Source organism: Rattus norvegicus, chromosome 3 (assembly GCF_036323735.1).
Source record: "Rattus norvegicus strain BN/NHsdMcwi chromosome 3, GRCr8, whole genome shotgun sequence".
Classification (NCBI taxonomy): Eukaryota; Metazoa; Chordata; class Mammalia; order Rodentia; family Muridae; genus Rattus; species Rattus norvegicus.
In genome coordinates this window covers 23319619-23330474 of record NC_086021.1, presented here as the reverse complement: position 1 = coordinate 23330474, position 10856 = coordinate 23319619, and the positions used below count along the sequence as shown (strand labels likewise).

The 10856-nt window shown below is 37.9% G+C and overlaps 2 protein-coding genes across 2 annotated transcripts; both read left to right on the top strand.

Annotated features, from left to right (window-relative positions):
- The first annotated feature begins 403 nt into the window (after positions 1-403).
- On the top strand, positions 404-4105 carry LOC108348230 (zinc finger protein 120-like). Its single transcript, XM_039106768.2, has 3 exons — positions 404-744; positions 908-968; positions 2112-4105. The coding sequence occupies exons 1-3, from the start codon at positions 672-674 to the stop codon at positions 2764-2766; spliced, it is 789 nt and encodes a 262-aa protein (XP_038962696.1). The 5' UTR covers positions 404-671; the 3' UTR covers positions 2767-4105.
- On the top strand, positions 3009-4105 carry LOC134486042 (zinc finger protein 431-like; the record flags this gene model as incomplete). Its single annotated transcript, XM_063284805.1, has 1 exon — positions 3009-4105. A coding segment is annotated over one exon (741 nt), but the record flags the coding sequence as incomplete, so codon positions are not given.
- Positions 4106-10856: the final 6751 nt, after the last annotated feature.

Genomic DNA, 10856 nt, shown 5'->3' with positions numbered 1-10856 from the left:
TCCTGTGTTGCTTATTTAGGGTCAACATTTACATTGCCAATATTTCATCTGTCCGTTTGCATCTATTTAAAAACACCCTCCCCCCCTTTAGTATGATCTCATTACTGTTATAGTTTAAACTTGGCCACTTCAGGATTCTGGAAGATGAATACAGAACTGGAGTGAATGTGTAATTCTTTGTAGGAACCCCGGTAAAAACCTCTGAGTTCTTTCTCTCTTTTTTGATTGATTTTTACATGGGAAACAGAGTCTTAATATGTTCCTCTGTGTGTCCTGGATAGACCTAGCATCCAGCTCAGTGAAATAAGATGTGAGTTGTTCGTACAACTTCTCTGATGTGTGCTAGTACTACTTGGTTCTTTCTGTCTCTCTCTGTGTGTCTTTCTCTCTGTCTCTCTCTTTCTCTCTCATAATTAGCATTTCTCTTGAAAAGTTATATCCTATTCAAGGAACATTCAATTTCCTTCTAAGATGACTTGGTATTCCATTAGAACTTCTGGGTCAACAAATAAGTGGGGGAAGCACCAGAATCATGCAACTATATTGTCAATGAGGCCTACATTTACAGTGATGTCAGTATCATGGTTTCTGATGTACACATGTATGGGATATTTTAGGATGTGGTGACTTATGATGATGTGAATGTGAACTTCACTCAAGAAGAGTGGGCTATGCTGGATCCTTTACAGAAGAGTCTCTACAAAGATGTGATGCTGGAGACCTATAAGAACCTCACTGCTATAGGTAAGATTGTGGATTTTCTTTCACTTTTTAAAATAAGGGGGAAACTGTTTTCTGCAATTTCAGTTAAGAATGAGGTGAATAAATCATGTTCACTAAAGATAGTAACTTAAATTTTGCCTAATATTCAATAATATATCATACATTTTCACGTACTATATTTTAGGCTGCAACTGGAAAGACCATAATATTGAAGAACATTTTCAAAGTTTCAGAAGACATGGAAGGTAATTGTCATGTGCAAGTTGGTATGGATCTGCCTCTAAAGAAATGTTACTGTGTCCTAGAAGTTTTAAAGATAAGCAACAGTGTAAAAAGAAAAGCACTTCTTTAAGTGTATAGTTTATTAAATTCTCACAAATCTATGTACCTCAGTGTCAGGTGTCTGATTTTTGTTTACAAGGCTTTCCTCTAAGAAAGAAGACAAGGAAACAATGCCTACAGATATTACCATTCAAATCAGAGCCACATTACAGCTACTCTGTAGAAATGCCAATCTATTTAGTCTCATGCCACTCACATATTGCAGTGTGTGTGTACATATATATGATATATATTATAGGTGATAAGTATATGTTTCTAATAAGCAAATATTTCATGGTAAAGCTGATTACTCATAAAGTAACATTTCTAAGTTTAAGTTAAAGAGGCAGTTTATGAGAATCAAGAATGTTTTTGGGGAAAAACATACCACATGCCTATGATCAACAAAAAGTCAAACTGTGTGAATTCAGTGTGGAAATCTTTTATTTGTTATTCTTCTTTTAATGCCACAATGGATACATGCCATGTGGGCATAGGGATATTGGAAGAAGCAATGTACTTCTCATGCTCTTTCTCTCCCAGAACAATTAAAATATATGTAGTATTCCCCATTTGAACAGACTTTCTCTGTGCGGTACAAGTATATAATTAGTTGGTTTTCCAACTTCATTGAGAATATATCCATAAACTCACACTGCAGAAAATCCCTGTGAGTACTAGAAATGTGGAAATTCTTTTCTGTTTGTCCTGGTTCACTTGCCAATGTAGTATGCAAGTGTATATTTCACAATATAGGAAAATTTATGCATGTACTCAGTGTGGTAAAGCTCTGAGTTCTTCCATTTCTCTTTAAATATGTAAAAAAAAATCATAAGGTAAAAGGATGCTACAAATGTGAGGCATGTAATAACACTCTTACCATTATAGGTATGGGAAACAACCCATAATAAAGGGGAAACCATGAATGTAAACAAAGTGATTAAAACTTTAAGATGTGATTCCTCTTTACAATTTGACCAAATTGTAAAATTAATTCCTATAGATAAAAAGATTCATTGGTGTAGTGATTGTGGTAAACCTTTTACATGTGCCAATTATCTTTGCAGGCATGAAAAAAGTCATACTGGAGTGAAACCCTCTGAATATTCTCACTGTGGTAAAGCCTTTGCATGTCACAGTTATCATCAAAGGCATGAAAGAATTCATACTGGAGAGAAACCCTCTGAAGATATTCAGTATAGTGAAGACTTTGTACATCACAGACATCTCCAAATACATAAAAGAACACATTCTAGAGAGAAACCCTACAAATATGACCAATGTGATAAAGCCTATTCAAAACATAGTCATCTCGGAGGACATAAAAGAACACACACTGGAGAGAAACCTTATGAATGTAAGCCATGTGATAAAGCCTTTGCATACCATTCTCAACTTCAAAATTGTGAAATAATTCATACTGGAGAGAAACTGTACAACTGTAATGGATGTGATAAAGCCTATTCACAACACAGTCATCTCCAAATACATAAAAGCACACATCCTGGAGAGAAACCCTATGCATGTAAGCAGTGTGGTAAAGCCTTTACATACCATTCTGAACTTCAACATTATGAAAGATTTCATACTGGAGAGAAACCCTACAAATGTAATCAATGTGGTAAAGCCTTTGTACAACAGTGTAATCTTCGAATACACAAAATAATACATACTGGAGAGAAACCCTACAAATGCAATAAGTGTGATAAAGTCTATTCATGACACAGTACTCTCCAAATACATAAAAGCACACATACTGGAGAGAAACCTTATGAATGTGATCAATGTGGTAAAGCCTTTGCACAACACAGTCATCTCCAAATGCATATAATAATACATACTGGAGAGAAACCTTACAAATGTAATCAATGTGGTAAAGCCCTAGCATCTCATAGTTATCTCCAAGTACATAAAAGAATGCATACTGGAGAGAAACCCTATGGATGTGATCAGTGTGGTGAACACACACTGGAGAGAAAGCCTATGGATGTGATCAGTGTGTTAAAGCCTTTGGATATCATTGTCATCTTCAAATACATAAAAGAACACACACTGGAGAGAAAGCCTATGAATGTAATCAGTGTGGTAAAGCCTTTGCATATTCTGGTCGTCTTCAAATAAATAAAAGAATACATACTGGAGAAAAGCCCTATGAATGTAATCATGATGGTAAAGCATTTGCACAACACAGTAATCTCCAAGTGCATAAAAGAACACATACTGGAGAGAAACCCTGTGAATGTAATCCGTGTGGTAAAGCCTTTGCATATCACAGTTATCTCCAAGTACATAAAAGAATGCATACTGGAGAGAAACCCTATGGGTGTGATCAATGTGGTAAAGCCTTTGGATATCATGGTCATTTTCAAATACGTCAAAGAACACATACAGGAGAGAAATCCTGTGGATGTAGTCAGTGTGGTAAAGCATTTGCATGTCAGAACGATCTTAAAAGACATGAAAGAATTCATACTGGAGAGAAACCCTACAAATGTAATGAATGTGGTAAAGCCTTTGCGTGTAACACTAGTCTCCGAATACACAAAGCAACCCATACTGGAGTGAAACCTTACGAATATAAGCAATGTTGTAAATCCTTCGGCTCTCACGGTCAACTTCAAAAACATGAAAGAATTCATACTGGAGTGAAACCTTACAAATGTGGTCAATGTGGTAAAGCCTTTTCACAATCAAGCCACCTCTAACTACACAAAAGAACACATACTAAAGAGTAGCCCTGTGAATGTAACCAATGTGGTAATAAAGCCTTTACTGTGATCATCAAAGGTGTGGTGGTTTAAATATACTTGGCCCATAGCAAGTATGGCCTTTCTGGAATAGATGTGGCCTTTGAGGAAGTATGTCACTGGGGGGGGGGCGCTTTGAGATCCTATGCTTAAGCTCTACCCAGGGCAGAAGAGTCTTCTAGCTGCCTTCTGATCAAGATGGAGAACTCTCCTCCAGCACCATGTCTGCTTGGACACTGTCATTCTTCCCACCTTGATAATAGACTGAACCTCTGAATCTGTATACCATCCTCAATTAAATGTCCTTTCTAAGAGTTGCCTTAGTCATGGTGTCTTTTCACAGCATTAAAACCCAAATTAAGACAAACAGCATGAAAGATACCACACTAGAGAGAAACTATGAATGTATTGAATATGGTGAAGCCTTTGCACATTTCTATAGTTCTCACTATAACAAAAGTATTCGTACTTCCATTCACTGAATCCCTGTGAATGGAAGCAATGTACAGCCTTTGCCCTTCACAGTTATCTGTGAATACAGGAAATAACACACACTAGAAAAAAGTCTTAGAAATGGGCTCAGTGTGGTAAAGTCTTTGTGTTTTGAAATCTGCATAAATACTTAACATTTCAAAAACATGGTATAAGTAAATGCCAGGAGTTTATTGGAAACAAGCTGAGTTAGAAGGTTAGGGATTATGATTAGGGTGGTTGGGTGTGCAGTTAGTATTAGAAAGTTAGGGGTTAGGGTTAGAGATTAGGTTAGGGTTAGGGGATTTAGGACTGGGGGGGATTATGTTAGCATGGTGGGGATAGGGTTAGGTTGTGGGGATAGGGTTAGGGAGATAGAAAAAAGAAAAAGATGGGAATTTGAGGGAGGAAATGGGGGGAGGTTGATTGGGGGAAAGGGAGGGATGAAAATGATATATAGTATTCACAAAATTCTCAAAAATTATCAAGTTAAAAATCATTTATCTCAATGAATTGGAAAACTCTAAAATAAAGTAAATAGACTTCTGAATGTATATGACTTACCAAAAGTAAATCATGAAGATATAAAAAAAAATTGAACAGCTTTGTAAAAAGCAGTGAGTGAAGTAGTGATCAAATATCTACCAAATAAAAAAAATTGCCAGACCTTCAATGAAATACTAACACAAATGCTTCTCAAACAATTCTATTAAATAGCAAAGGAAGGGCACATTACCAAACTATGAAGCTAGGATTATCCTGATACTAAAACCAGAAACAAACAAACAAACAACAAAAAAAACCCCACCAATCTCCAATATAAATGTATACAAAATTTCTTTAAAGATAACTGCAAACTCTTCAATAATATATCCAAAAATAACCATGATCAAGTTGGTTTATTCCAGAGATTAGTGCTGGCTCAATATGTCAATACATTTTATAAATTTCACAAATCTCTTTTTTTGATAGAATAGAAATCATAACATTTTGATAGACATGTAAGGCTTTTGACAAAGCCAACATCAATCATGCCAAGAAACTCAGAATATAAGAAACACATCTCACCATAATATATATGGCAAGCAGTAGTAGCCTTATCAACCAATAAAATTTTATTGAGAGATCTGGGAAATAATCCCATTCATTACAATTTAAAAATCCAAGCCCCCACCCCAAATCTCTTGAACTAAACCTGACCAAGGAAGTGAAAGACCTCTGTAATGAAAACATTAGATACTGAATAAAGAAATTAAAAAGGACACTAGAAGAGGGAAAGACTTTGCATGCTCATGGGATGGCCATACTTCCAAAATCTATCTACAGAATCAATGCAACACCAAGTGAAATTGTGGGGGAATATTGTCAAAATACATTACTGTCAACATCTAGTGCATTGGGGGGCCTGGGTACAGTCGCAAACATCCAGGACACAGGGATCCAAACCAACGTCAGAAGCAACTACACACAGTTGCAAGCTTTATTAATCCTTATATAGATATGAATGTGCATTACTTCAATTTCCATTTTGGTAAGATACCGTAAGATCATTGTTCCCATGATACCAGGAACAACTAAGGCAAGACTAAACAAAGAAATAAGACTAAACAAAGGCTTCTCAAAAATTCACATAACAAATCACCCCTCTTCTTATTATCAAAATATACTCACCATTACAAAGAGAACATGAGAACCACTTCCACAGAAACAGGACACAACAAAACATAGTTTAAAGCCAAGTGAGAAAAACATTTTCTTCTCAAGGGCGACATTCCAGCCCCTACTTCCACCTGTCACCAGTCCTTACTTGACCCTGCCTGGGAGCTGCATCTCTATGTCTCAACACATTACATAATGCATGATAACACTAATAAATCCCAATATTCTGTATAATAAGTATTAAGACATTTTTGAAAATTTTACTATAGATCCAAGCTGGCTTTAGAAACACACACAATCATACACACAAATGTGACAAAACTGCAAAACACCAGTCAGGCATATGATGTTCTATCAGTAAGCCCAGCTCTGCTTAGGTGGAGCCCTGGGATTAATTGATAAGACAGCTTAGCCTAAATTATTGATCTCAAGTGACAGGCCCAGCTTCAAAAACAAGGTAGATATTACCTGAGGTCAACATTTGGTCAAGAGATGTATGCAAACACACTATATACAAATGGAACATAATTCAGACTAAAAACTGTGGCACATGCCAGAACATAGATGCCCCAGGGAATTTACACAAAAAGAAATAACCCAGTTGCCAAGAGACAAATATTATATGATATTTGTACAAGGAGCCTAAAGATAACAAATTGGAAGCAATGGAAAACAGTGTGGTGGTTGCCAAGGGCAATGAGAGGGAGAAGTGAAGAGCTGGTATTTATGACATATAGATTTTCAGTTTGAAATGGTAAAAGAATTGTGGTGATGGATGGGAATCATAATCCCACAATACTGTAAATGTACCTAATGCCACTCAACTGTCAACTTAGATAAAAATGACAGTTTTTGTATTATGTATATTTTACAAGAATGATAAATAAAAGGTCTTCCCTCACCATAAAGTGAGGTCTTTTTTTTTTAAGATTTAGTTATTTATTTTATGTATATGAATACACTGTAGCTGTGTTCAGACACACCAGAAGAGGGCATCAGATCCCATTACAGATGGTTGTGAGCCACCATGTGGTTGCTGGGAATTGAATTCAGGATCTCTGGAAGAGCAGCCAGTGCTCCTCACCACTGAGCCATCTCTCCAGCCCAAACGAGGTCTTTCTGAGGTATCTGTTGAAATCTCAAAGAAAACTCCTTTGAGTGACTTAGTGTAATGGAGGCAGCTGTTGGCTGTGAGGTGCTGAGAAGAAGGCAGAATCATAGAGAAGCCTGAGTGCTCTGCACAGCACTAACTCCCAGGCAGTACTTAGTTTACTTTCCTTTATAAAACTTTACAGAATGAAATTTTATGCCTATCTGTTTGGGTTGATTAATCACACATACTTTCACAAGAAGTCAGCATTAGATGCTTCCTTTGTCCTCAAATGTCTTTTCTTTCTTTTTTAAGGTTTGTCACTAAGGCAAGTGTGTGTGAAACCCTTGGCTGCACTGGTGGTGGCCTGCAACATGCAATGATTTCTTTATTCACTAAATGTCTGTGCCATCTTTGGCTGTGGAGAGATGTTCAAATTCATAAGAAAATATAGTCAGTGCTTCTTTAGAGATTTCCACTAACATTTCATGTAACAAACATCAGTTTATTACTCCCAGGATGGCGAGCCGCCTCAAGACAGGATAAGCAGTGAACAACACAACACTTAGCATTCGATATTGAGCAACTCAGATTCCAGCTCTGAGTCCCAGACCACTGGAGCGCTAGACAGCGTCCTAGAACCTTCATCTGCAAAACTGACTAAATAGCACATACCTTTCAGGATTACTACAAAATTAAGGGTGAAACATGTAAAACTGTGCAGGCCCTGTCTCTTAATGGATACTAAATAAGCAAATATTAGTCACTATTTCTATCCCTGGTGTTAGTGTCATTAGAGAGCCTGTGCAGGATAGGGGACAACAGTAAGTGTTCACTGGTAAACTTTTTCCCCCCACAACATAAGGAATAATGAGAGATTGAGACTAAGACAACTCTAGCAATTAGCATTTTGGGTTGATTTCAATGATACCCTTTTATTTGGTCTTTTTAACTCTGAACTTTGCTAATATTAAACCCATCTTTTTATCTGTTTTTAAAAACAAATTCATGTAAAATATAATACTAAAGCAATCTGACAACTGCTTTTTCTTTTTTTAATTATTTATTTATTTTTAGTATGTGTGTGGGAGTGTGGAGGCCCCTCAGAAACTAGAAGTGTCTGGTCCCCTGGAGCTGGAGTTAGAAGCAGCTGTGAACCTTCCAATGTGGGTGCTGGGACTCAGGTCTCGATCCTCTACAATGGCAGTCTGTACTCTTAACCACTGAGCCATCTCTTCAGCACCATAACTGCTTCTCTTAGTAAAGAAAGGAATACCTGTTTTAAAGTTTTATCACATTACATGGTAAGGACTATCACAAACAATAGATGCTGTTAAAAAAGAAATACAGGTTGTGATTTAGCAATTAAGAGCTAGAAGACATGCACAGTGCAACAGGTGTCCCTTTCGTTTTGCCTCTGTCAGATTTGCATCAGATGTAATAATGGAGCCATCACTCAGGTGGGAGGTTCTCAAAGACTGGACACAATATTGCCCACCAAGTTTGCAGAGCAAATGCATGTTGTCCCGAATTATTGTATATTCTTCAAGCCTGTGACCTTCCCTAAATGATTTTTACTGTTTGTTGTAATTTGTTTTCTATGCTGTGGTAAACACAAAGATCAACACCAACTCGAGGGTTTTATTTATTCTGTTTCACAACTTATAGTTTATCAAGAAGGGAAATCAGGGCAGTAACTCTGGCAAGCAGGAACCTGGAAGCAGGAATTATAGCAGAGACCACCAAGGAATGCTGCTCCCGATGATTGGCTCAGCTTGTTTTTTCAGATGACCCAGGACCCAGGGGTCACATTGCCCACAATTCATTGGGCTTTCTCACATCCACAATTAATCAAGAAAATGCCCAATATATTTGCACACAGGCCAGTCTGATGGAGGTCTTTTCTCAATTAAGAAGTCCTCTTTGAAGATGAGCCTCACTTGTGTAAGGTTGACAATAAAAACAAAACAAAACAAAGAAGCTCACAACAACAAGAGAGAAACCCAGCATGTTGTTTTCTGATGTTTCCTGTATTTCACTTCCCCTAGAAACAGTGGGGCCCAAAAGCTTCTGAATCATATCGGGCTGTACTAAAGTACAATAATGCATTTAGATATTTTATCCCAGCAAAACTTCAGAGGACAGAGGGGAAATTCTATGCTGCATATCAGCTCAGTTACTTACCAGTGGCAAAACTTTTAGTGCAGTTTTTTTTCTTTTAAAATTCAGGGTTATGGTGTTTCTGAACATAAAGAACTGCACCAAGTCCATTATTACACACCAAATAGCTTTGAGAATAGGTTTGATAATGCTTTTTTTTTTTAAGAACAACTTTTAAAGATTTCATGCATAGTAGTACACTGTTGTCTTCAGACACACCAGAAGAGAGTACTGGATCACATTAGAGATGATTGTGAGCCACCATGTGTGTGGGAACTGAACTGAGGACCTCTGAAGGAGAAGTCAGTGCTCCTAACCCCTGAGCCATTTCTCCAGCCTTTGATAATGTTTCTTAATGAATCCATCCTATAATTACAGGGTAAAACAATATTTGCTTTCAAAACTTAAACAGTTGTGAAGACATTCAATAACAACTAATATTTCATTCATGGTTTGTGAAGCTGCTTTTGCATGTCTAATGCTTAGTAAAGTTGTAGTGGATACATTTTTTATTGGATTTTTTATTTACATTTCAAATGTTATTTATTCCCTTTCCTGGTTTCCCAGAGATAAGCCCCCTATTCCATCCTCCTCCCCTTCTTCTGTAAGGGTGTTCGCCTTCCGCAACCAACCCCTCTTCCCGCCTCCCCACCCTGATGTTCCACTACCCTGGTTCAGCCTTGGCAGGACCAAGGGCTTCTCCTCCCATTAGTGCCCAAAAAGGCCATCCTCTGCTACATATGCAGCTTGAGCCATAGGTCTGTCCAAAGTGTTTTGTGTAGTGGTTTAGTCCCTGGGAGCTATGGTTGGTTGGTATTGTTGTTCTTAGGAGGTTGTAAACCCCTTTGACTCCTTCAGTTCTTTCTCTAGTTCTTCCAATGGGGACCCCATTCTCTCAGTTCAGTAGTTGGCTGCTAGCATTTGCCTCCGTATTTGTCATGCTCTGGCTGAGCCTCTTAGGAGACAGCTATATCAGGCTCCTGTCAGCATCCATCTTGTAGCTTCATCAATATTGTCTAATTTTGGTGGCTGTATATATATGGGCTGGATCCCCAGGTGTGGCGGGCTCAGAATGGCTGTTCCTTCAGTCTCTGCTCAAAACTTTGTCTCCATATCCCCACCTATGAGTATTTTTGTTCCCCCTTTTAAAGAGGACTGAAGCATTGGTCCTTCTTCTTGAGCTTCATGTGGTCTGCGGATTATATCTTGGATAATTCAGCTTTTGGGCTAATACCCATTTACCAGTGAGAGCACACCATGTGTGGTTGTGTGTGTGTGTGTGTGTGTGTGTGTGTGTGTGTGTGTGTGTGGTTACCTCACTCAGGATGATATTTTCTAGTTCCATCCATTTGCCTATGAATTTAATGATGTCATTGTTTTTGATAGCTGAGTAATAATCCATTGTGTAGATGTACCACATTTTCTGTATCCATTCCTCTGTTGAAGGGCATCTGGGTTCTTTCCAGCTTCTGGCTATTATAAATAAGGCTGCTATGAACATAGTGGAGCATGTGTCTTTGCTATTTGTTGGAGCATCTTTTGGGTATATGCCCAGGAGAGGTATAGCTGGGTCCTCAGGTATTACTATGTATAACTTTCTGAGGAACCTTCAGACTGATTTCCAGAGTGGTTGCACCAGTCTCCAGTCCCACCAACAATGGAGGAGTGTTCCTCTTTCTCCACAT